The sequence below is a fragment of the Artemia sp. Qi Xiang Cuo genome, chromosome 3, assembly GCF_049724085.1.
Source record: "Artemia sp. Qi Xiang Cuo chromosome 3, ASM4972408v1, whole genome shotgun sequence".
Taxonomy (NCBI): Eukaryota; Metazoa; Arthropoda; class Branchiopoda; order Anostraca; family Artemiidae; genus Artemia; species Artemia sp. Qi Xiang Cuo.
Window position 1 is genome coordinate 92,445,509 of NC_142796.1, and position 27,752 is coordinate 92,473,260.

The 27,752-nt window shown below is 34.9% G+C and overlaps 1 protein-coding gene across 1 annotated transcript in view; it reads right to left on the minus strand.

Annotated features, from left to right (window-relative positions):
• LOC148954752 (sodium-dependent nutrient amino acid transporter 1-like) overlaps positions 1–27,752 on the minus strand; it is a 201,006-nt gene that overhangs the window by 41,294 nt on the left and 131,960 nt on the right. The window contains exons 10-12 of the mRNA XM_089086726.1: positions 25,898–25,997; positions 17,472–17,648; positions 582–679 (exon numbers count right to left, since the gene is read on the minus strand). Of these exons, the coding sequence (XP_088942852.1) occupies positions 582–679; positions 17,472–17,648; positions 25,898–25,997 (375 nt within the window). The remainder of the gene's footprint in view (positions 1–581; positions 680–17,471; positions 17,649–25,897; positions 25,998–27,752) is intronic.

Here is a 27,752-nt window from a genome sequence, read left to right on the forward strand (position 1 = left end):
AACGTAGCGATGACACCTTGGAACTCCCCCCTCCACACCTGAAAACATCCTCTCTCCCTATTAGCTGCACCCCTGAGTGGATATCATGGTTTTAACCAATTGAATCTTGGGTCTTCTACTCATGCAAGTGAACATTCATTAAACAGAAATATATGGTTTATTGTATTCTTTTTAGTTGTTTTGGTAGAAGATATACGTTCTTGAAATCACCATACATTTAGAACACTGCTGCACCAGGTGTGTATTGACAATAAATATAATTTGACTTCATTTGACTCACCGCTGCTGCTCTCTCCACCGTGGACACACTTAGCTGGTGGCTCCGCCCCCAAGTACTGGACAAGCAAAATTACCTGAGGGAATCTGGTGCCATCTTCTGGACAAGTTGCGCATAAAAAAATATATGTCGGCCGATAACTGATATTTTTTTTTATGTCTGACAATGACACTGGCCCTCATATCGGCCCAATAATATGGGTTGGCCGATATATCGGTCAAGCCCCATTTGGTGGCACTAATTTATTCGAGTCTTCAGAATGGCCCAAACAACAAGAACCTTATAAAAAGAAATATAAACTTACCTTTAGGAATGATTTTTCTTCTTTTTGACGAATAATGGCAATGAAGGCGAAAGCTGGCAGTGTTGTCAATGCAATAGCGGCAAGTACCCAACCACTCGCTGCAAACAAATTTTTATTGAGATTTCAGCTTACATAGATCACTGTAAAATCACAAGATGTTCTTCTTTTGTCTTTTTTCTTTACCTTTCTTAAATATTATAAAGAAGATATTATCAAATATTTAAAAACGCTTTTAAATATTTTATAAATGAATAATTTATAAACGTTTATGAAACAGTTCGTAGATACGAACTGTTAGTAAAGAATGACCAGTGTCACTGGCGCCCGAATGTCCTAAATAAGTGTCATTTATAAAAATATATGCATTGAACATAGTTTATTTTCAGTAATGATTCCAAACATTTATTTTTTATTGATTTTAAATCTATTTATCAAAAGTTATTAGCATAGAACGGTTTTTACAATTCTAGGCACAGGGGGGAAAACCTTCGAGAAGGGGAATGATCCTTTTCAAAAATATACTATTAAACCAACGTGTCTAAGAGCGTTATATTGTAGGCTTCAAGCTATTATATGCAGGGACATTAAACCTTATATTTTCCCTAGATAGTTTGCAGTGTCTGTATATATATTTGTTTATCTTTTTCTCTGCTAGTTATCATATAAAAACAGTGATCTAAGAACATCAGATTAGGGCTCAATGGGCTGAGAATTGGAAGATGGGGTATTCTTCTTAAGTAATAAAAGAGATGTTGCCAAAGTAAAGTAGCTGTCTATATCATCTTGCAGTGCATAACAGTTTTTTCCGGCCGGACTAGAGCCAAAAGGTAAAAAAATTCTGATATTTCCAATCAGGTTTAGGTAAATATTTACTAAATCATATTATTGAGTTTCAAATAAAGTGAATATACCATTCGATGCCTTTTTTTATGCTGATTACGAATATAATAATCATTTCTATCGGAAATGAATCCCCCCTCCTAACCTAATCTAACCCCCACATGTGCAAATATATACCCTGAATTGACGAATATCGGGGGGGGGGGCTATTTCCGATAGAAATGATTGTTATATTCGTAATCAGCATAAAAAAAGGCATCGAATGGTATATTCACTTTATTTGAAACTCATTAATATGATTTGGTAAATATTTACCCAAGTTAAAACTACTAAAAAAGCCACTGATTTTCAGAAAACAGAATTGGCTCATTTGCCCCTCAACATATATCCACTTTATTTAAAATGAAGGGCTATAAAATTAAACACAGGCAGAGAATTATGAATTTAAATAAAGCAGTGGAACAAAACAAAAGATAAAAAAAACATAACTATAAACAATAAAAAAATCTGAATATTTCAGCTCCACGCCCGGAAAAAAAACTAACAAATAAATAAAACTTGCGTTTTAAACACTTGCATATCAACAATTTTTAAAATATAAGTTGTATTTATTTGTTTTGCTTTGTTGTTTGTTCGCTTTATCTCTTGTGTGTTAGTTGTCGTTGTCTTTAGATGATTTTATTTTTTTCTAATTTCTTTTTCCTCAAATTTCTTTTTCCGTTGAAAAAGGCTCCCGGACGTAGAGTCAATATATTCTAATTTCTTATTATTTGAATTTTTTTATCTTTTGTTTTATTCCTCTGCTTTATTCAAATTAAACCCGTCTTTTCTCTCTTATTTTGTTTTGGAAGTAGAAAAGCAGTGTGGTCTAAGAAATATTACAACGACAAATCCTTACAACGACAATTTACAACAATTTACAAAATTTACAATGACAAACGTTTTGGGGTACTTATCTCCCAGAAATCTGGCTCGTAAAAAGGGCCAAAATACTTCGTTATTCATTTTTTTTGTATCCTTAAAACTTTTGGCCAAGAAACCCTATTGCACAAAGATAAAATAGAAAAAATATGGTCAATCGACCCATAAAGAGTCAAAAGCCGATCAAAACCTGTTTTTGAACGTTGGAAACTCGAAACTATGAATCCCAAGGGGGCTAAAATACATAAAACTAATTTATTTGGTGGTGTGTGCTCCCCAAAAATTGGGCCCCAAAAAGGGAACAATCATTTCTGATCGCATAGAACTTGTATCCCGAAGTCATTGGACTATGCAGAGCACAATGCTCAAGAAAAAACTGAAAATTAAATTTGCCCCCCCCCCCCGAAAATAACATCGGGAAAGGGCTAAAACTTTTTTCAGTTGGGGAAAGGGCTTGAATGTGGCCAACTTTTCAAATTGACTTGAAGCTTTCAAAAAACTTAGCAAGGTTTAAGGGGACTAAATAAACAAATGAAACCAAAAACGAACAGAAAATACAAAGAACGGTTATATGTTCTATCTACATAAAATCGAAAGTAAGTATGTCTGCCTGTCCTGCATGCATTACTACACTATTCATCTGATCGCAAAGAAACTTTAAAAGTTGTTGAGAGCAGTCTTGTTAGTGTTTCTGGTTAATTTTTTTTCGTCGTCCTATAAAACCCACCAAATGCTTTTCGCGCTGACTTAAATTACAGACCCTTCTAAGCTGTATTATATAGATAGAACATATAACTGTTCTTTGACAATTCCTTCCAGTAGCATCATTCAATTTTCTAGGGTATCTAATTAATGGGTTATTAATTAAAAATTCTGTCCTCTAAAATGCTCCCGAAATTAAATAATTTATTTTCAACAAATTCTCTGACTTGGTATCCAACAGTTTCGTTAATTTGATCTTAAACCAAATGTTGCAAACATTTTTAAATTTAAAAATTCCATCGTTATTTTATAAGTGGGGAAAATTATCCGGGAGGAATTGTCGGGGGAAAGCGGAATTGCCGAGGAATTCCGTGGGAGGATTTTTCGTATTAAAATGAATTTTATTCACATATCTTTTTCAAGCTTTCTGCATATCTAAGCAAAATAAATTAATTTGGTAATTTATATAAATACAAAGCACAGGGCAACTTTTTCAGTCTGGGTTTAACTCTACTATGGAAAGCATGATGTTTGAGAAAAATCGATGTTCATGTTTATCGATACAGTGCATTATCATGTTTTTGTTTTGTTTGTGAAATAGACTGATCAATAGAATTGAATCATTGGGGGGAGGGTAGGATTTTTTTTTTGGAAAACTCTCCGTCTGGTGGATAATTTTACGTGGAGGAGGTGTTTTCTACAGGGGAGAATTATCCGCGGGGGAGGGGGGAGTATAATATAACAATCACAGACACTGTTGTGAAGAGTAGATGAATCCTAAAGCGAACTGAAATAAAATGAATGATTAAGTCAAATTTAAAACGAACAGAGGTTACTACAAATAAGAGTAAGGCTACTGCCCCCTTAAATGTTCTAAAGGCCAGAGTGCCATCTCCACTAAACTGAAAATGAAATACCCTTTTAAAAGCTTATCTCTTAGCATTAAAACATTGGAAAGTCAAAACTTGCGGAGACTCCCAGTAATTAGAACCCCCTAGTAATTAAACAATTAACCTACTTGTATTACCACCTTCTTGTAACCTTGATTACTATTGGAATTGTTTTTCTTTTTTGCTGTTAATATTTTAATAAATAAAAAACTCCAAATATATATCTCTTTCCGTAAATTGCAAGTGATACGGCGTTAAGTTGTTTTTTTTGTGTGGGGGGGGGGGAGCTGAGATAACCCTGCTCTTTTTTTTGTCATAGGTCTCGCTTGGAAACGTTGATTAGCCTTGAGATTTCATTTTCTTGTTCATTCTATGATAAACAATAACACACTGCTCGAGATACAAATTTATTTTCAGTAAGTTTCAAATGATGCTTTTCTCTTTCAAATGTTTAGGTGTGACGTGAAGGGGTAATTCCCACTCTTATTTGTAGTAATTTCTTTGAATTTTAAATTGATGTTATTTATACATTTTAATTTCCGTCCTTTTTAGGATTCCCTGTTTATCTATAGCCGTATCTTTTATCTTTATATTTGATGAGATTATTTAGTTTAATTTCTATTTGTTTTCAGTTTCATTTCTTCATTCATAGTAATTTCTGTCCGTCTCAAGTTTCAATTATAAATGACTTTATTTCCGCTCGTAATTGGTTTTAATATGAACTTTTCCTTTTCTCTTTAAAGCTTTTTTTGTAAAGAATTTTCTAAATACTCGTATAAGGGTGTCTACTGCCCATTATTTACATCCCATTTTTGCCCATTATTGTTTGACTAGAATCTTTCTGAGAGCATTAGAGAGCCAATTTATAGCCAATTGATGGCCAAAAGTGTTTTGTGTGCTATTAAGTTACCACTTGTAAACGTTTTTCAACGTTTTTAAACGTTTTTAACCGTTTTTCCTTTCATGATTTCTTACGATTTTTAGCAATTAATACCAGTGCATATTAAAAATGTCAATCCGTACTCATTTGCTCTTTGAATTAATCTTTATTTTTCGTGTGTTTTTTTATGATTTTTTTTTTTTTTTTTTTTTTAAAGTTCAACGAAATAATAATACAAAGCTCGAAATAAAAGAAATAATTTCAGTAAGGCCTAACTAATTCTGGTCCTTAAAATGGATAAAACAACGTTAGTCATACTCCTGCTTGTGGTAGTTTCTGAGAGTTTGACTTGGTTATTTATTGCAACTTCTCGTAGTTTTGTGTTTAATTAACTTATTGATAGAGATTCGTGGTTGTTTTACGCTTAAAAAACTACTTTAATTGATTTCTTTCCTTTAAAATGATTTCTTTTCCGTCTTCTAATGGAGCTGTTTAATTTTCTTTGAAAAACTCCTGATTCGGAACAAGTTTTATTTCAAATTAAACGTGAGTATATATTATATATATATATATATATATATATATATATATATATATATATATATATATATATATATACTAACGTTTAATTTGAAATAAAAACATATATATATATATATAAATATATATATATATATATATATATATATATATATATATATATATATATATATATATATATATATATATATATATATATATATATATATATATATATATATATATATATATATATATATATATATATATATATATATATAACAGAAATATGATACACATTTCTTAGGGACTGACAATACCTCCAATCATTTGAGATCCTTTACTAGGGTGGAGCAACCACTGCAACCGTGTTAGGTTGACTAGTACCCTTCAGAACCTATTTTAGATTGCATCAACTATAGCAAATTGATAATCAAAATTGTTTTATTTACCAAATCCCTTTCTAAACATTCGAATTGATACATTAAATGTTTAAAATAAATAGAAAGTAAGACTCCACTGCAATGACTGAGGTTTGAGAAGGATGACAGATCCCTCATTTATAGTATTTCTACTTGTTTCATGTTTGAATGTCACCCTTTGCTTTCATTTTAGAAAGCCTAATTGTTTTCTTCAATTTATGATCTTTTCAAGATACATTTGTGATTCTTCTAAATATGGAAGACTGCAACCCCTTTAGCAGCATTGTGGCCAAATATGGCCAGGCTTATTATGATAAAGATAGTTTAATGAAAGGACCAATGCTTCCAAATTTTTCAAATTTTTCCATTTTGCAGATAGTCATAGGAGAATCTTAGGCAAAAAAGAATAGTTGGGTAACGTTCCAGTTGGGTGTTTCTCCAGCTGGATAATAAATGATCAAACTTATTCATAATAATATACTCAAATTTTTAACTCTGAGGACTGAAACAGATTGAAAAAAAATGGCATCCAATCCCATCTTTCCCCCCCCCCCCCTCCTAGGAAAAATTTAAATTTGAAGCAACCAGTTCTTCTCTCTGTAATTCAGTACTAGCTCAACCCCGTAAGGACCTTTGCCTTGCAGCGGTTAGGGGAGCATTAAAACAACCAGTTATTTCTCTTGGTAATCCAGTTCTAGCTCAACCACCTAAGGAGCCTTGCCTTGCAGTGGTTAGGGAAGCATGATGGTCTCAGGTACATTAAATGGGTAGAGTTAGCTAGTGGACTTACAAAGCACATCCTGGATCTCAGAGACCTACCTTCCTAGGAATATATCACTGCAACTGACATACCAAGATTGAACCTCAGATCAAAATCACTTTTGTTGAAGACTACCCCACGTCTGAGAAAAAGATTTATGGATAAGAAATAATATCTCAGTTTTAGTTACTGGAAAGTCAGCACAATGTCTTCAGGTTCCAAGAATGAGCAAGCATTGACAGATCTGCAAGATTACAACCTAGACCTTCTGGCTCTGTCAGAGTTTTATTGGCCAAATCTAAGATCAAATAAGCTTAACAGAAATGTCACTATTATCTAAACCCTGCAGAGACATGAGGTCTGAGTCGTCTTTTTGATGACAAATCAAACCTCTCAAGCCTTCCTGCTGTAGACGTCAGTATCACCTAAAATCCTGAAGACCTGCTGCATAGGCGTGCTTGCAAAACTGTCAGTAGTAGTAAACTACGTACCTACCAATGATGCTCCCGACGAACCAAAAGACGGATTATTTAGAGCACTCAACTTCGTATTCAAAGACATACCATGGCACGGTATAGCTTGCACTCCAGGAAACTTCGACGAGAAAGTAGGAAACAACCAGTCGTTTTCCCTTAAGGTTCTCAGCAAGAAGGGACTGGGCCATCGAAGCAAAAATGAGGAGCTACGTATCAAATGCACACTCATCAACAAGCTTATTATAGGATGAACTGTATTTACCACCGGTATGTTCACACATACTCATGGGCATCCTCAGATGGCCATACTAAAAATTAGGTTGACTGCTTCTCTGGGGTAAGCATTGGAGAGCTTACTGAGTCAAGAGCTTACTTCGTACAAAGACCTATAAATAAAGGAGCTGACGTTGGATCAGGCCACAATCTGATAGTAGTAAAAGTCTGCCTCAGATAAAAAAAATTGGAAACGGAGAAAAGGCTCCCTCAAATTTAGTCTTCAACTGAAATAAACTCCGAGTGAGAGAATTCAAGCAAGCCTTTAAGTTGGACATGTAAAATAAATTTGAAGCCCTGTCTTTACCAGTTAATGCTGACAGCAAACAAACATATGAAAGCAAAAGCTCTGCTTTCGCGTTGCATCCGAAGCTACCATTGGCTACCACAAGCGCCTAAAAGACCGTTGGCTGTCTGAACAAAAATAGGACCACATAAAGAAAAAGAAAAGTGTAAAACCATCAATTATCCAAAGACTAGTCCTTAACAACTAGATCTTCTGAAATGAAGAATATAGAGCTGCACATAAAGCCGTGAAGAAGAGTGCAAGAGATGAGCAGAGAAACTTGTTTGAGAGGAAAGCAGCGCCGGTGGAAGAAGCAGCGAAGAGATGGGAGTCAAAAGCTGTCTATAAAATCACCAACGAAATTTTTGGGAAGTAATTCTTATCCAACCCAGAGAGGTAAAATATTCTTTGGGCATCCTGGTAGCTGAACAGTCTATGGTGAATGAAGTCAGGAATAGCTGCTTTGAAAAGCTCTTGAACAGACCTCCACCTGACAATCCCTCAGAGATTGCGAAAACAACTTCGCATTCCTTAAAAGTTAACAAGGATCTGAAGTCATCCACCAAAATTGCAACAGCATCAAAAACGCTAAAAATGGGAAGTTACCCGATGAGTACTAAATTTCTCTAGAAATGATAAGATCATATATTCTAGCATGCTTGAATTTCCGGACGGCTTTGCTAGGAGTAATCTGGGGGGCATCCAAAGTACCTTCTGAAAGGAAACGAGGTAGCCTTGGGAGAATCTTCAAGAAAAGGGATATAAACCTCCCACGCAAATAGCGTGAATTCTGCTTGTTTTTTTATACCCAGTAAACGGCTGTAACATAATTTACTGCTAAGCATCAGCTAAAAGCTCAACAGAAAACTTTTCAGACCGAACCGTTCGTGTGTAGACCTGATATTTCTTTTACAGCTACTGACAGAAGAAATCAAAGATTTTTGATATTCCTACTACTACTACTACTACTACTACTGCTGCTATTACTACTACTACTTCTACTACTACTACCACTGCTACTACTAAAGTCACTACTATTACTACTACTACTGCTACTACCACTACTACAATTACCACTACTAGTACTGCTGCTATTACTGCCACTAAGAAGAAAAGAGAGAAACCTCAATGAAGAAAACAGACAAAACGAGACTTCGGTCAGCAGCCAAAAGACAAAAACCAAAACGACGAGAATATTTTGCCTGTATAAAAACGATGCGTCTTCAGCGTGAAAGAAACAAAGATTAAAAAAACTGAAATAAACTAAAAACACATAAAAGTAAATCACCACCAATATTAAACCATTGTTGTCGCAACAGATCACTTGGGTTACTGTTACTAATAGAGCTATTTCAATGAAAGCCCCAAAGCAACTGAGTTAATTTGAGTAACACTGAGTATTATCTTTATGTTACCCAACATGACCTTTTCATTATCACCTACTCCTATCCTTAGCGACTTAGTCTTCTAAACATTTATTTTCAAATATAATGAAATTTAAATTCAAATATATTTTAGCACACTGAACCCTCAAAACCTCTAAAAGTTTTTACATTTGCTCACATTTCATCTAAGATGCTTAAATTATCGGCATAATCTAAGTCCAGGAAAGCTTTGCTTCTCCTTTTTGATTCGGTGTTCCCCTATTGCCTTTGGTGCTCTTGAATACAAAGTCTATCAAAATCACTCATATACATAGGGATAAGAAACAACCCTGCCTTACTCCTGATTTAATACAAAATTAAACAAAAAAAATAAGTTTTTTTAACTGATAGTATGGAGCGACATTAAAACTCAAAACGAACAGAAATTATTCCGTATATGAAAGAGGCGGTCCCCTCCTCAACGCCTCGCTCTTTACGTTAAAGTTTTTTATTGTTTTAAAAAATAAAGTTGTGAGACAGAGTCAAACTTAAGCGTAAAGAGCGAGGCGTTGAGGAGGGGACCACCCCTATCGTATACAGACTAATTTCTGTTCGTTTTGAGTTTTAATGTCGCTCCTTACTTTCAGTTAAAAAAAACTTGTTTTTTTATTTAATTTTTGAACTTTTTTGAATTAATGCAGCTTTTATTTTGGCTGACCGTACATGAGTATTTAAAACGAAGTTTGCATATTAATTTTACTTTTTTTTTTTTGGCTCAATGGCTTTCTCGAAATTTTGTTTTAACATAACTTATGAATTAACTTACGTAAAGAATTTCTATATTCGTATGTTTTATTAAGTATATTAGAGAGTTCACCCCCTAATCAATACCTCACTATTTACGCTAAAGCTCGAATTTTCTTCGAATCACAAACCCCTGAATCAGAAAGGCCGGATAATTGGAATAGATAGCTCCTTTGAAAGTACTAAAAAAACTTTAGCGTAAAGAGCGAGGTATTGACTAGGGGGTGAACCCCTCACATACGTAATAATGTCTGTTTGTTTTAAGTTTAAAAGTTGCTCCTTACTTTCAGGTGAAAAAACTTGTTTTTTTATTTAATTTCCGATCGTTTTTTAAATAATGCTGGGAAATCCGGTGCCCCCTTCATAGAAATGTCCCTTCCCCCAAGGAAACATCCTCCACGGAAAGATCCTTCCCCGTAACCCCCTCATCTGACCTCCCCCCACCAGCACCAGAAAAAATCCCTCCTGAAATCATCTGTATACTTCCCATTAACCAGCACTATATGTAAATAATGGGCAAAGTTCAAAACTTGCAGCCCTTCCCCCGGGAACTGTGGGGCATTAAGTTATCCTCAAAGACATATTTATTAAATTTTAGACTATGCTGAACAAAATGGCTGTCTTAAAATTTTGATTGGGTGACTTCGGGAGAACAATGAGCGTAGGAGGGGGCCAAGTTGTCCTCAAATTTATTTGGTCACTTAAAACGGGGAATAGAAATTTTAATTTTCGTTTGAATGAGCCCTCTCACGTTATTCTAGGACTACTGGATCGATTTGATCACCCCTGGGGAAAACAGATAAAAAAAAACAACAACAAAACAAAACAAATAAACACGCATCCGTGACCTTTCTTCTAGGAAAAAATAGAAAATTCCCAATTTTTGCCGATAGGAGCTTGAAACTTGAATAGTAGGGTTCTTTGATATTCTGAATCTGATGGTGAGATTTTCAATAAAGTTTTATGACTTTTAAGGGTTGTTTCCCCCTTTTTTCGAAAATAAGGCAAATTTTTTCAGGCGAGTATCTTTTGATGGGTAAGATTAAACATGATGAAACTTGTATATTTGAAATCGGCATAAAAATATAATTCTTTTGATTTTTCTATTGGTATCAAAACTCCGTTTTTTAGAGTTTTGTTTACTATTGACCCGGGTCGCTCCTTACTTACAGTTCCTTCACCATGAACTGTTTGACAGGTACTGACCTCACTCTAAACCTTAACCACCGCAGTGTTATTCCCATTCATAGTTACACCCCCTAGTCAATACCTCGCTCTTTAAGCCAAATATTTTTTTAGTACTTTCATAAGAGCTATTTATTCTAATGAACGGCCAATGTGATTAAGCGGTCAATTTTAAAGAATTGGAACAAAATTCTAACTTTCGCTTAAAGAGCAAGGTATTAACTAGGGGGCGAACCCCCTAATATACGTATTAAAAATATATGAATATAGAAGTTCGTTAAGTGAGTTAACCCGTAAGTTACGTATATTTATTACTAGCAAAAACTTTCGTTAATAAAATTAAACAAGTTTCGAGAAAGCCATTTAACCAAATAAAAGTAAATTAATATGCAAATTTTGTTTTAATTATTCATGTACGGTGAGCCAAGATCAAAACCTGCATTTTTTCAAAAACGTTCAAAAATTAAATAAAAAAACAAGTTTTTTAACTGAAAGTTAGGAGCGACATTAAAACTTAAAACGAACAGAAATTATTCCGTATATGAAAGAGGCTGTCCTCTCCTCAACGCCTCGCTCTTTACGCTAAAGTTTGACTTTCTCACAACTCTATTTTTTTTAAACAATGAAAAACTTTAGCGTAAAGAGCGAGGCGTTGAGGAGGGGAGAGCTTCTTTCATATAGGGAATAAATTCTGTTCGTTTTAAGTTTTAATGTCGCTCCTTACTTTCAGTTAAAAAAACTTGTTTTTTTTATTTAATACCATACAAGGATAAAACCTTTGCTAAGACCCTTGTATCAGCTGAATCTAAAGTTAGCTCACAATCCTTAAGATTGAGGATTAATGGTGTTTGGTGACTGAGGCACTCTTAATTATTAATGTAAGAACAAAAATTTGGTTAACACGTCCTCTACTTTTCCTAGCAACGCACTGTCCTTCTTTTGAAACTTTTTCTACAACATCTCTAAGTCTAAAAAGTATCATCATACTAAGTAATTTAATACCTACAAAAAGAGACTAATACGTCTATAATTACCAAACTCATTGTTATTACCTGTCTTATACACGTGTTTAATTAGGGTTTTCCAAAAGTCATCCAAAAGTCGCCAGGCACTTCCCCTTTTTCAAAAATCATATTAATAATCTTCAGTAATTTATTTCTAACCTCATAACCTCCATATTTAAAATACTCATTCGTCACACTGTCAGCAGCCCAGTTCTCATTCAAGGCCGTATCCAGGGGGGGGGGTACCCGGTTTGACCCCCCCCCCGAAATTTTTGACCGAGTCAAAAATTAGTCTAAAAAATACCTGTAAAGACAAAACGTTACCAGAAAAAAAATATGCTCCCACACTAAATCCTATTGCATTTTGTGGGTAAAAAGTTCTGATCAGCTTACGCAATTAGGTAACCGTAGGTAACCCCATGTTCACCTGACCTGGCATTGTAAAATAGGGTTAATATGTGCTATTATCCTATTGCATTTTGTGGCATACATTCTTCCAGCATCCGAAAAACGGAAGCTGAAGTTTCAGTTAACTTGGCTAGGTCGTTTCAGTTGGGTGTCCTACTCTCCGTCTGAGGACGCCGCTTTTTTCAGATTTTGCGTTCGATTCTCGTCAGAGACAGCTGGCAAAGGCTTCCACCAGCGCTTTTGGAATCTAGTCACCAAACTATCCAGGAACTGGAAGGATGCGATAGAGTGCTTCACAGCTCACCAACAAGCAGAGTTTCATAGAAACTGCATCGCATCGACTGAAAACTTCATTTCTGTCTCTGAGAAAAGACAGGACAATATCGTGCGCCAACTAGACGCGGCGAGGAAAGCGCAGGTTCAAGAAAATCGCCAGAAGTTGCGACCAATTGTTGAGACGGTGATATTTTGTGGACGACAACAGCTTGCCCTTCGTGTTACCAACAACTCCGTCCCCATTTCAGTCTCGGATCCAGAACCTTCTCACAATGATGGCAACTTCTGAGCACTACTGCGGCTAAGGGCGAGACACGGTGACGATGTTCTGAAGAACCATCTTCTTTTTCCGGCCGAAAATGCCACATATTTTTCTGCCATCATCCAGAATGGTATTATCGCCACATCTGGGGAGCTTCTTCAGCAATCTATTGTGGAAAAAGTAAACGCAAGTCCATGCTTTTTGGTGCTTGCCAATGAAACGGTGGACGTTTCGAATACCAAGTAGCTGTCTATTTGGGTCCGCTACACTTTCAAAGGGAACCTGCATGAGGCCTTCCTTGGTTTTACACCAGTTTCCGATTTGACTGGGGAAGGTCTGGCTTCATCAATCCTGCGATTTCTCGAAAGCCTTGGTCTTAATCTGAACAATCTGAACAAGACTCCGCCCCCTCTCGTCCAAGGACGAGAGGCGGCGGAGTATGCATGCAGACGATCCATACCTTCTCAACCACTATATACCCTCGCTCTTCATTCCTTTCCTGGACCCCTTCACTTCCAAGCTGAAACAACGATTTGTGCTTCACCAGAAACTGCTGTCAAATCTCAGCGTCCTTTCTCCTGCCAAAATTGTTTCTGTCGATCTGAAGGCATTAAACCTGGAGTCATTGTATGGCAATATTCTTCCCGAGCCAGACTGTCTGAAGCAAGAAATTGAGCTATGGCGCATCAAGTGGGAGAATGTTCCGGTATCAGAGAGGCCTACTTGTGCTGAGCAAGAAATTGAGCTATGGCGCATCAAGTGGGAGAATGTTCCGGTATCAGAGAGGCCTACTTGTGCTGTGTTTTCGCTTCAGGCATGCGACGCCATCTTTTTTCCAAATTTTTTTCTGTTTCTGGCTGTTCTTGCGACGTTATCTGTTAGAACTGCTACTCCGGAAAGAAGTTTCTCAACGCTCAGAAGGCTCAAAACCTGGCTAAAAAATTCAACAGGAGAAGAACGGAAGGATTGAGTGGCTTAGCCCTCCTTGCAGTCCATAGGTACGTTGACATCTGCCCTGACAAGGTCATCGACATTTTTGCAGGGAAGAAAAATCGTCGCCTGGTTTTCGTTTTATAGATATTCGCCCTTACTTTTAGCTAAAAAAAAAGAACAAACTAAAAAATATATAGACTACTTCTACTATTTGGCTTCTTTTGCGTTAACTGTTTTTGCTGTCTAAAAAAAAACAAAAAAATTAGCTTGTAGTATTTAAGTTAATGGAAATTCTTGTCTTGTTTTTGCGTTACTAAAAAAAAAAAAAAAAAAAAAAAATCCCCATAAAGATACGAAAGTATGCCTAGTGGACGTGTCCTCGTTCTCAAGGGGCGGACTAACGGTCTCGAGCTAACGTAACGTTGCTCGAGGATGTTAGACAAATGCCACGGAAAAAATTGGGGTAACCCCCCCCCCCCCCGAACAAAATCCGGGATACGACCCTGTTCGCATTATTTTTAATCTTTTTAGTACAGTCACTTTTTCTTCCTCATAAAACAAATCTTCGTTCACATCCAAGGTGTCATAAACTTTTTGTTCTTCTCTTGATCATTTCCTGTAGCTTTATAATGGCTTAGTACATTATAAAAATGTTCAGCCCATCTCTCTTGAGCTCTTTCCTTATCACCATTTGCGGCCCTTTTCCTACCTATAACTGAAAGAGGTCCATATGGACAACTCACTCCCAATTTATGAGTTTGGTAGTACAATATTTTACAATTACGCCGTCTAGTTGCATCTTCAGATATTATGGAATTGTATCCAAGGCCTCCACTTCACACCTGTAAGAAGTTGCGCAACGGAATTCCCGAAAAGACAGTTTTGCAGAGGATTGCTCTCCATCAAGACAATGAGTGCTGTTTAAAGACGTCAGATGGCTAAAAACGCTTCTTCCGTATCCGGTCAGTAGTTAAATAACGCTGCGCTTTGTCACCACTACTTTTGGTAATTCTGATTGATTACATAATGCGAAGCAACAGCACAGACGCCATTCCGCTGAATCTTGAATTACGCCTGAGCAATATCGACTTTGCTGACACCATTGCAGTACTAGAATCGTGTAAACTATGACTTAAAGAACTCCAAGACCAAGTGAGGGAAAGAGGCTGCCAGGTAATTCTAAAATAGATAGTGACAAAATAAATGTATGGCTATCAGAAACTCATTCATTGGCATTACTTTCAGAGACCAAAATATAGAACAAGTCGTCTATTTCAAATACCTAGCAAGCACAATTGAAAAAATCAGATTTACCACTAATGAAGTGTTCAAAAGAATTGGTCAAGCCAATTGAGCCTTCAATAGACTACGGAATAAAAGCAATATCATGTCAGCTCTGTTTTTACATAGCCTAAAACTGGTGCTTAACCAGGAACAGGAGAGGAGAAGTTTTGCTTTCTAGAACTCTGTCCCAGAAGAATCCAGTGGCAGCAGAGTATAGTAAACCAGTCCACCCACGACAAGATTGGTCAGAATTTTGTGACATATGTCATAAGAGTTCATTTATAGAATCACCTCAATCCAGCCCTAGTGGGAGAATATACTGGCAGTAGCAAACCTGCGGAAGTATTGATGACTCCTTTATGATACCCTGGGTGCCTTTTGAAGCACAGGTGGATTTAAGGTTTAAGGCTAGGTAATCTATTTCTTTTTTCTCCCACGATCGAAATTACACCACTCTGCATTGACCAGTTTTTGACCTTTCGTAAGTTGTCTATCTTACATACATTTTTTTACTTTAATCTGTCTCGTTGCAAGATGTGCATGGCATGTAGACTTCATATTGTAAGTCTTCTATCTGTATTGGGATCCTTGTTTTTTCAGGAAGCTGCAAGGTGAATTTCAGATCACGCCAGATCACCAGTCCTTTGAGTTTCATAACACAACAAATTGTATTACTTGGTTTTTGTTTTATATCGTTTGTTAAAATGAAGAAAGGACCAATTGAGGAAGGACTGAGCAAGGACTAATGTCATCTACTAGGAGTTTCTAAGAGTTTGATGTATAGGAGTAAGTGAGAGTGCAGAGGAAACTTACAGTGATATGGCTTTGAATTTTTTGAAGTACCTACCTGAAAGAGTATTTTTTTTTTTAAAGTTGCTTGGATTGTTGTTTTATCTTGGTATCTAAATTCAGATATGGATAGTTTTTCATGCTACAATTTGCAAAGTGAAATGAAGATTTGCAAAGCGAGCAGGAAGATTTGAAAATCTTCCAGCTTAAAATAATTTTGGTGAGTATGGCAACACTCGTGGGGGCCTGTTCCAGAGTAAAGATCCTATCAGGTCCTTGTTCCAGACCTGGTGCTGTTCATGAAAAAATGTTTATGGCAGCTTTTCATTTGCTTTTTTGTGTAAGGCTGAGGACGAAAATCAGAATAAGCCCCCTACGGTGGATAAAGAAAATAAAACAAATCAAAAAATAATTCAGACAGTCAAGAATGAGGGTTTTTTTAAGAAAAGAAGTACCTCCACCAGGAGGCACTTCAAAGGACCTCCACCAAGCCGTCCTGAGCGCTGAAAAAAAGTACAAAAAAAATTAACGTTTTGAGGTAGACTCTGACCAGACAGAGAAAAAACTGTAATGAAACCAAGGCAAAATAAATGAAAGACCGTTGAAAGTTAGGCTGGACGAAAATTCTTTCTTAGAACGTAGATTAACCTTCTAATCTTAATGTCAAACTTCAAATACCAAAGCTGTAACAAATTTTCTAATTTCTAGATTGTATAACTGTAACATAGTCAAAATACAAATAATTTTTTCGTCACGTCTTGCAACATTTGTAGGAAACCGGTTTTCCAAAGTCAAAACTCAATAAAAACAGCCATACACCAAGTTTCATTGGCCCTTTTTTTTCAAATTTAGCGAATTAGTGCCAGGATAAAACCTCCGACGAATATTTACATGGAAATCATAGAACTAATCTATCAGTCAAGATACGTCAAAATTTAATGTCACCTTATTCCTTTCCCTTAAAATAACTTATTTAACCACTTTTTTTTTTTTTTTAAATTTAGCGAATTGGTGCCAGGATAAAACCTCCAACGAATATTTACATGGAAATCTTAGAACTAATCTATCAGTCAAGGTACGTCAAAATTTAATGTCACCTGATTCCTTTTCCTTCAAATAACTTCTCTTGAAAGGTTCAAATTGATCCTCAAACTGAGGCAACAAAGGTTAGACTCACCAAAACTAAAATTATGAAATTATAAAATTCATCAACATTGAAGGAAACTTACGAACTCGATAATGAAAAATAATTATTTGCTTACTGGATCTGGGCACACGTTGCACAACATCAAAAGATGGGTTTCAAAACTGCAACTAGTGAACATTAGTTAACTATACACGTTTATTGTTCATCTACTTCATCTAATAAGGAGAATGGTCTTAGCAAGTATTGACTCGACTTACCTAGCTCATGCTCAGCAGGATTGTAAAATTTCCTTAGTTGAAAAGAGTGCACTTACAAATTAAGGGATCAGGAAACACATAATCTTCGTATGATAAAGGCTTTTACTAAACCATTGAAAACAAAAGACTTACCAATTAAGGCATCAGAAAACACATAATATTCCCATGATTGAGGCTCGTATTCAACCATTGAAAAGAGAGGACTTACCAATTAAAGCATCAGGAAACATATAATCTTCGTAGGATAGAGGTTGGTACTGAACCATTGAGAACACAAATATTACAATTAGCATGGCTGGTATGAGAAGAGTCCACATCAGATCCCAATATGGGGTATGCCAATTATTTGTCATAAATTTGATATCTTTGAAGAATCTGTTAAATCCTGTAGATAAAAAGAAAAAAAAATACACAATATTTTTGAAATGCTTAATACCTTTTAAGCCTTAAACTGTTTAGACTGAAAAGTCTATTATTACTTAAATTATAATTTACATTATTTGATTTAGTGTCTTCATTTGTATTTTAATAATTTACATTATAATAATTTTACTCAAAAGCTACTAAAACCTTTTTCACAAAATTATACATTTCAAACGAGAAACTTCCAAAATGCACTTTGAAACATAAACTGAGGTAACAATGACAAGATAAACAGAATAAAAACATTCTGAGTCATACCTTTCAAACGAGAAATTTCCAAAATGCACTTTGAAACATAAACTGAGGTAAGACTGACTTGATAAACCTCGACACAACAGTATAAAAACCTTGTGAGTCTTACGTTTTAAACGATAAACATCCAAAATGCACTTTGAAACATCAATTGAGTTAACACTGACAAGACAAATCCGACACAACAGTATAAAAACATTCTGAGTCATCCATTTCAAACCAGAAACTTCCAAAATACACTTTGAAAACATTAACTGAGGTAATACTGACAAGATAAACCACGAAAGAATATTACACAAATATGCCGATTCATACGTTTCAAACGAGAAACTTCCAAAATGCACTTTGAAACATAAGATGAGGTAACACTGACACGATAAACAACTACACAACAGTATAAAAGCATTCTGAATCATAAGTTTCTTACGAGAAACTTAAAAAATATACTTTGAAACATCAACTGAGGTGACACTGACAAGATAAACCACGACACAACAGTATAAACATATTCCGAGTCATACGTTTTAAACAAGAAACTTCCAAAGTACACTTTGAAACATCAACTGAGGTAACTCTAAAAAGATATTTACGTTTCAACATTCTGAGTCATATGTTTCAAACGAGAAACTTCCAAAACACACTTTGAAAGTATCAACTGAGGTAAGAATGACAAGATAAATAAAAATACAATTGTACAAAAATATTTTGAGCTATACGTTTCAAACGAGAAAATACACTTTGAAACATCAACTGAGATAACACTGACAAGATAGACCATGACACAACACCATAAAACAATCTGAGTAATACGTTTCATAGGAGAAACTTCCAAAATACAATTTGAAACCTGAGGTAACACTGACAAGATAAACAGCGTCACAACAGCATAAAAACCTTGTGAGTCATACGTTTCAAACGAGAAACTTCCAAAATGCACATTGAAACATCAACTGAGTTAACGCTGACAAGATAAATCTGATACAACAGCATAAAAACCTTGTGAGTCATACGTTTCAAACGATAAACTTCCAACATGCACTTTGAAACATCAACTGAGTTAACACTGACAAGATAAATCCAACACAACAGTATAAAAACATTCTGAGTCCTCCATTTCAAACGAGAAACTTCCAAAATACACTTTGAAACATCAACTGAGGTAACACTGACAAGATAAACCACGACATAAAAGTATAAAAACCTTCTGAGTCATACGTTTCAAACAAGAAACTTCCAAAATGCACTTTGAAACATTAACTGAGGTGACACTGACACGATAAACCACGACACAACAGTATAAAACATTGTGAGTCATACGTGTCAAACGAGAAACTTCCAAAATACACTTTGAAAACATACACTGAGGTAACACTGACAAGATAAACCACGACACAACAGTATAAAAATATTCCGAGTCATACGTTTAAAATAAGAAACTTCCAAAATGCGTTTTGAAACATCAAATGAGGTAACACTGACAAGACAGTTACGTTTCAACATTCTGAGTCATATGTTTCAAATGAGAAACTTCCAAAATACACTTTGAAAATATCAACTGAGGTAACACTGACAAGATAATTCACAATACAACTGCATAAAAACATTTTGAGTTATACGTTTCAAGCGAGAAAATACACTATGAAACATCAACTGAGATAACATTGACAAGATAAACCACGATAAAACAGTATAAAAACAATCTGAGTCATACGATTCAAACGAGAAACTTCCAAAACACAATTTGAAACCATCAACTGAGGTAACACTGATAAGATAAACCACGACACAACAGTATAAAAACCTTGTGAGTCATACGTTTGAAACAAGAAACTTCCAAAATGCACGTTGAAACATCAATTGAGTTAACATTGACAAGATAAATGTGAAACAACAGAGTCATCCATTTTAAACCAGAAACTTCCAAAATACACTTTTAAAACACCAACTGAGGTAAAACTGACAAGATAAACTACATCCAAACAGTATAAAAACCTTCTGAGTCATACGTTTCAAACGAGAAACTTCCAAAATGCACTTTGAAACATAAACTGAGGTAACACTGACACGATAAACAACAACACAACAGTATAAAAGCATTCTGACTCATATGTTTCTTACGAGAAACTTAAAAAATATACTTTGGAAAAATCAATTGAGGTAACACTTACAAGATAATCCACGACAAAACAGTATGAAAATAATAGTAATACGTTTTAAACAAGAAACTTCCAAACTGCACTTTGAAACATAAACTGAGGTGACACTGACAAGACATTTACGTTTCAAAATTCTGAGTCATATGTTTCAAACGAGAAACTTCCAAAATACACATTGAAAGTATCAACTGAGGTAACACTGACAAGATAAATCACAATACAACTGCATAAAATCATTTTGAGTTATACGTTTCAAACGAGAAAATACACTTTGAAACATCAACTGAGAGTAACACAGACAAGACAAACCACGACACAACAGTATAAAAACAATCTGAGTCATACGTTTCATTCGAGAAACTTCCAAAATACAATTTGAAACCATCAGCTGAGGTAACACTGACAAGATAAACCACGACACAACAGTATAAAAACATTCTAGTCATATGTTTCAAACGAAGAACTTCCAAAATGCACTTTGATACATCAACTAAGGTAATACTGACAAGATAAACCACGACAAAACAGTGGTTTATCCTGTCAGTAGTCTCAGTTGATGTTTCAAAGTGCATTTCCATGTTTGAAACGTATAACTCAAAAATTTTTATTAAGTTGTGTTGTGATTTATCTTGTCAGTGTTATCTCAGTTGATATTTTCAAAGTGTATTTTGGAAGTTTCTTGTTTGACACATATGACTCAGAATGTTGAAACGTAAATGTCTTGTCAGTTTTACCTCAGTTGATTTTTCAATGAGCATTTTGGAAGTTTCTCGTTTGAAACGTATGACTCAGAATATTTGTGTAGTGTTGTGTCGAGGTTTATTTTGTTAGTATTACCTCAAAGTTGATGTTTTCAAAGTGCATTTTGGAAGTTTCTTGTATGACACGTATGAATCAGAATGCTTTTATACTGTTGTGTCCTGATTTATCGTGTCAGTGTTACATCAGTTTATGTTTCAAAGTGCATTTTTGAAGTTTCTTGTTTGAAAAGTACGACTCAGAATATTTTTAAACTGTTGTGTCGTGGTTTATCTAGTCAGTGTTACCTCATTTGATGTTTAAAAGTGCATTTTGGAAGTTTCTCGTTTAAAACGTATGACTCGGAATGTTTTTATACTGTTGTGCCGTGGTTTGTCTTGTCAGTGTTACCTCAGTTGATGTTTTCAAAGTGTTGTTTGGGAGTTTCTTGTTTGAAACATATGACTCAGAATATTTTTAGACTATTGTGTCATGGTTTATCTTGTCAGTGTTGCCTCAGTTGATGTTCAAAGTGCATTTTGGAAATTTCTCGTTTGTAATGTATAACTCAGCATGTTTTTATTATATTGTGTCGTGGTTTATATTCTCAGTGTTACGTCAGTTGATGTTTCAACTTTCTGGTGTGAAACGTTTGACTCAGAAGGTTTTATAGTCTTGTGTCATGGTTTATCTTATCAGTATTACCTCAGTTGATGTTTTAAAGTACATTTTTGAAGTTTCTCGTTTGAAACGTGTGACTCAGAATGTTTTGATAGTGGTGTGTCGTGGTTTATCTTGTCAGTGTTACATCAGTTTATTTTTCAAAGTGCATTTCTGAAGTTTCTCGTTTGAAACTTATGATTCATAATATTTTTAAACAGTGTTGCCTCAGCTGATGTTTAAAAGTGCATTTTGGAAGTTTATCGTTTGAAACTTGTGACTCATAATATTTTAAAACTATTCTGTCGTGGTTTATCTTGTCAGTGTTACCTCAGTTGATGTTTCAAAGTGCATTTTGGAAATTCCTCGTATGAAATTTATGACTCAGAATAATTTTATACTGTTGTGTTGAGGTTTATCTTGTCAGTGTTACCTCAGTTGATGCTTTCAAAGTGCATTTTGGAGTTTTCTCGTTTGAAACTTGTGACTCATAATATTTTTAAACTATTCTGTCGTGGTTTATCTTGTCAGTGTTACCTCAGTTGATGTTTCAAAGTGCATTTTGGAAATTCCTCGTATGAAATTTATGACTCAGAATAATTTTATACTGTTGTGTTGAGGTTTATCTTGTCAGTGTTACCTCAGTTGATGCTTTCAAAGTATATTTTGGAAGTTTCGCGTTTGAAACAAATGACTCAGAATGTTCTTATACTGTTGTGTCGTGGTTTATCTCAGTTGATGTCTTCAAAGTGTATTTTGAAGTTTCTCGTTTAAAAAGTATGACTCAGAATGTTTTTATTCCGTTGTGTCATGGTTTATCTTGTCTGTACTACCTCAGTTGATGTTTCAAAATGTATTTTAGAAGTTTCTCTTTTGAAATTTCTTACTCATAATATTTTTAAACTATTCTGTCGTGGTTTATCTTGTCAGTGTTACCTCAATTGATGTTTCAAAGTGCATTTTGGAACTTTCTTGCTGAAATTTACGACTCAGAATATTTTTATACTGTTGTGTCGTGGTTTATCTCCTCAGTGCTACCTCAGTTGATGTTTCAAAGGTCATTTTCTCGTTTGAAATACATACCTCAAAATTTTTCTATACAGTGGTGTAGTGATTTATCTTGTCAGTGTTCCCTCAGTTGATTTTTTCAAAGTGTATTTTGGAAGCTCCTCGCTTGAAACGCATGACTCAAAATGTTTTTATACTGTTGTGTCGTGGTCTACCTCAGTTGATGTTTCAAAGTGCATTTTGGAAGTTTCTGGTTTGAAACTTATGACTCAGAATTACTTCTGTACTGTTGAGTCATGGTTTATCTTGTCAGTTTAACCTCAGTTGATGTTTTCAAAGTGTATTTGGAAGTTTTATGTTTAAAACATATGACTGGGAATGTTTTTTTACGGTTATGTCGGGTCTTATCTTAGTCATTGTTACCTCGGTTGATGTTTCAAAGTGCATTTTGGAAGTTTCTCGTTTGAAACATATTACTGATAATGTGTTTATATTGTTGTCTCGGGGTTTATCTAGTCAGTGTTACCTCAGTTGTTGTTTCGAAGTACATTTTGGCCGCGCCGCCCCTCCAATGTTTTTAGCATTCGGTAAAATTTTTGCCGAAGTTGAAAATTTTGGCAGAAATTTTGCAAAATTCTCTGAAATTTAGAAAAAATTCTTGATTTCTGCAGAAAATTCGGCATTAATAAGGTAGTGATTCGGTAAAATTTACAAAGAGCGACCCCAATGAAATGAGTCTCGGGACGCACCTGCCCTCAGTTGTTCTCCAGGTATTGCAGAGATGTCTTTTAGGTAATCATAGACACAGTTTGTTTTCTTTTAGTTTTAAAGCAAAACTTAGTTTTAAAGATTACTGGACGAATTGCGTAACAGTGGGGGTCTGACATACCCATTATCCCTAGAGACATAGCTACTGGACCGTTCTACTATGCTAAAAAAATAACTGTCTCAAAAGTTTGATTGGATGTATTTGGAATATGAATGGGACTGGGATGAAGACTGCTTGCCCTCTAATCCGTTTTGACTCTTATGAAGGGCAGTAGAACTTCTCATTTCCAACTGAACTAGATGCTTTAAAAGTTTCAATAATGTTGCTGATATGCCCTTTTCAAAACCTACATCCATATAGTCTTGTCGTTTGATTGAAACTCTCCCTAAACGTTCCCTAAAAGTTTCATCTTAATACCCTAGTGTCATTATTTATAGTAACCATAGTGATTATTAATACTTTACCCATAGTGCCTCCTGTATAGTTCAAAGTCTGCCAAAAGTTACCCTTAAGGTTCTAACTTAGTAATGTATGCCATTCTTGAAAGATTGCTTTGTCACCTTTTTGAAAATCAAGATGCGTTTAGATATAGTTCAACAACTGCCCAAATATTCCTTGAAAGCTTCACCCAAATACCCATAGTTTACGTAGTAGCAATATCTGTAGTAGAAATAAGAGTATTAGTAGCAGTATGCACATAGTACCTTTGGTTTCTTCATCATCCCCTAATCCCACGCTGAAAGTTTCAACTCAATACCATAAACCGTTCCAGAAGCATTGCTGATACGTCCTCTTGACAATCTGTGTTGGTAGTACCAGTTAGTACCACTTGACAACCATTGTATTAGTACCATTGCTAATAGAAGTAGCAGTGGGTGCAGTAGAAATATATTTAGTAGTAGTAGCCTTAGCTTTAGTGGCATTAGTAGAAGTAGTAAAAGTAGTAATAATAATAGTAGTAGTAGTAGTAGTAAAAGCAATAGCATTAGGTTGCAAATATTATCTTTTGGCTAGTTCAACATCCCGCATAACCGGCCCTGTTAGTTTCAACTTCTCACACCGAACTGTTCAAAAGATATTGCTGATACGCCCTTTTGACAACCTGCATACAGAAGGCGTGTTGTGATTCAGTTCACCTTCCCCCCCAAAAATTTCTGGAAATTTCATCTTTTTAGTTGCCACCGTAGTAGTATTAATATTTCTAGTGGTAAAATTATGATTAATAGCACTAGTACTAGTAGCAGCAGTAGTATTAAACTATTGCCTTTTGTTCGGTTGAACATCCATCTCATCAAGTTCTGGTAAATTTCAACTTAATAAAATTAGCCGTTGCTACGAAATTGCTGATATATCATTTTGATCACCTAAATATTCCTATACTTCTTAAAATTTTCATCTTAATGCTCTTAACCTTACCGGTAAATACAATAGTAGTACTAGTTAAAGTAGTAGTAGTACTATTAAAAATAGCAGTGATAGTAGTATTAGTAGTAGCGTGTACATATTTCCTTTTCGTCAATTGATCTTCCCCTTTAAGTATTCTCCGAAAGTTATATTAGCAGTAGCGGTAACACAAATAGCAACAGTATTAATGACCGTAGTAGCATTTACATGTTGCCTTTTGGACAGTTGAGCTTCCCTCTTATGAAGTCCCGGAAGTTTCACCTTGATACGGTAAGTCGTTCCAAAAAATTGCTGATGTGCCGTTTTGACCCCCTTTTGATGCCCCATGTTATCTTAGTACTCTTAGCCTAACAAAAAGTTACAATCGAAGTTGAATTTGGAGTAGTTTAGCAGTAATAGAAGAAGTAATAATAGGACAATTTCCGCAAAGAACTTTACTAAGCCTTCCTCTGCGCTCAAAAATCGAAAGGGAAAAATTATAATATGGAACAAAACTAGCGTTTTTGATGTAAACTGAATCGAGACAGCGAAACAAGTTTGTCTTCTCTGTTGTTTCTCGGTATCGATACTTGCCCTGATTAACTTGCACGGAAAATTTCAACTCAATACTCCTAGCTGTTCTTGAGGTATATTCTATATGAAGAGTGTCTGTTCGCTTTTTGTCAAGTAAACTTCAAAAGTTTAAATTTTTGTTGTTTTTTTATTTTTTGTTTAGCACTGACGACGACCTGGCGGAGGTCCTTATCGAAATATTTGCTTCTTCTTCGTCTTCATGTTTTGCCACTGGCTGAGAAAATCCTTGTTTTCTCGCCCTTTTTTTATTTTATATTTTTCATTTATTATTTCCTTTCCTCTCTTAGCTTCATTTGCTTAATTTAACATTTCCCGCAAAATGCCGTGAAAATTTCAACTTATTATTCACAGCAGTTCCTGAGATATGTTGGGGGAGGGAGGTGTCTGATTTAGTTGTCTTGATGTCTAGTGTCTTTTGGTTTAGTTTTAAATCCCCCTCAATATGCCCTTAAAGCTTCATATTAATACCTTAGCTATTTGTGATATATTAAATGTATTCCCTGTTGACAGCCTGAATAGCAGATAGTCTCTTTTGATTGAATTCATCACCCCCCTTAATATTCCCTGTACTCTGCAATCCATTCAAATCTATTGTTCCAAAAATTTAAATAACTATAAATTTTTTCAAATTGTTAGTAAACGGACACTTACCATATATCCAGGAAATTGCAATTGTTTCAAAGACCACTAGAACATAAATTATAAATCCCGCACCAAAATAATCCACAGTGTCAAAAACAAATAATCCACCCTGAAAAGAAAACAAAGGGTATATTTTTATCTATAGGTTTGAAAATGCAAGAAAAAATTTTTTTTTCAACTTACTCGTAAGTACATTCTGTGTAGTGACTTCCAAAGTCTTTAAATTACTTTCATCTGTGTTACTCTTGTCTTCAACAAATCAAACAGATGATTGTAGAGAAGTCAAAGTGAGCTCAGTTAATTCAAATTCTGATATCTAGTGCCCTTTTGGTGACGACGGATGGTAGGTAGCCCAGCCTCTGCACCTGGGTCTAATTTCAACCCCCAGGTGGTACAAAGCATTGCATCTAAATGTCATAGCATTCATTTTAATTAAAGTTATTTCGAAGAAATTTTTCTTTAAGGTATTGTAAAACATGTTTCCAAGTGCAAAATGATAAGGGCAACCCCAAACCCAAAAGTATCAACAGGCCTATGTTACAATGTCCCATTTCACACCTGAGGCAAAGGTGTGTCTTACACCTGGTGTGTCTTTGTACTGACATTCATTAGATGTATGTAAGTGAAATGATGGATGTGCTATGTCTTGTTCAAAATGAAATCATAAACAAGTTTTACTCTGGGTAATTTTGGGGTTCAAAGTGAGATCCTGAAGCCCAAACTCTTTCTTTTCTCGATTTTATGCACATACATGCATTGCCTAACCTAACTTAAGGAATCCTAACCTAACTTCAGATCATCAAATGATTGTTTAAGGAATCCTAACCTAACTTAAGATCATCAAATGATTGTTTAAGGAATCCTAACCTAACTTAAGATCATCAAAAGATTGTTTAAGGAATCTTAGCCTAACTTAAGATCATCAAATGACTGTTTAAGGAATCCTAACCTAACTTAAGATCATCAAATGATTGTTTAAGGAATCCTAACCTAACTTAAGATCATCAAATGATTGTTTAAGGAATCCTAACCTAACTTAAGATCATCAAATGAGAGTTTAGGGAATCCTAACCTAACTTAAGATCATCAAATGATTGTTTAAGGAATCCTAACCTAACTTAAGATCATCAAATTATTGTTTAAGGAATCCTAACCTAACTTAACATCGTCAAATGATTGTTTAAGGAATCCTAACCTAACTTAAGATCATAAAATGATTGTTTAAGTAATCCTAAACTAACTTAAGATCATCAAATGATTGCTTAAGTAATCCTAACCCAACTTAAGATAATCAAAGGATTATTTAAGGAATCCAAACCTAACTTAAGATCATCAAATGATAGTTAAAGGAATCCTAACCTAACTTAAGATCATCAAATGATTGTTTAAGGAATCCTAACCTAATTTAAGATCATCAAATGATTGTTTAAGGAATCCTAACCTAACTTAAGATCATCAAATGATTATTTAAGGAATCCTAACCTAACTTAAGATCATCAAATGATTGTTTAAGGAATCCTAACCTAACTTAAGATCATCAAATGATTGTTTATGGAATCCTAACCTAACTTAAGATCATCAAATGATTGTTTAAGGAATCCTAACCTAACTTAAGATCATCAAATGATAGTTTAAGGAATCCTAACCTAACTTAAGATCATCAAATGATTGTTTAAGGAATCCTAACCTAAATTAAGATCATCAAATGATTGTTTAAGGAATCCTAACCTAACTTAAGATCATCAAATGATTTTTTAAGGAATCCTAACATAACTTAAGATCATCAAATGATTGTTTAAGTAATCCTAACCTAACTTAGTATCATCAATGATTGTTTAAGGAATCCTAACCTAACTTAAGATCA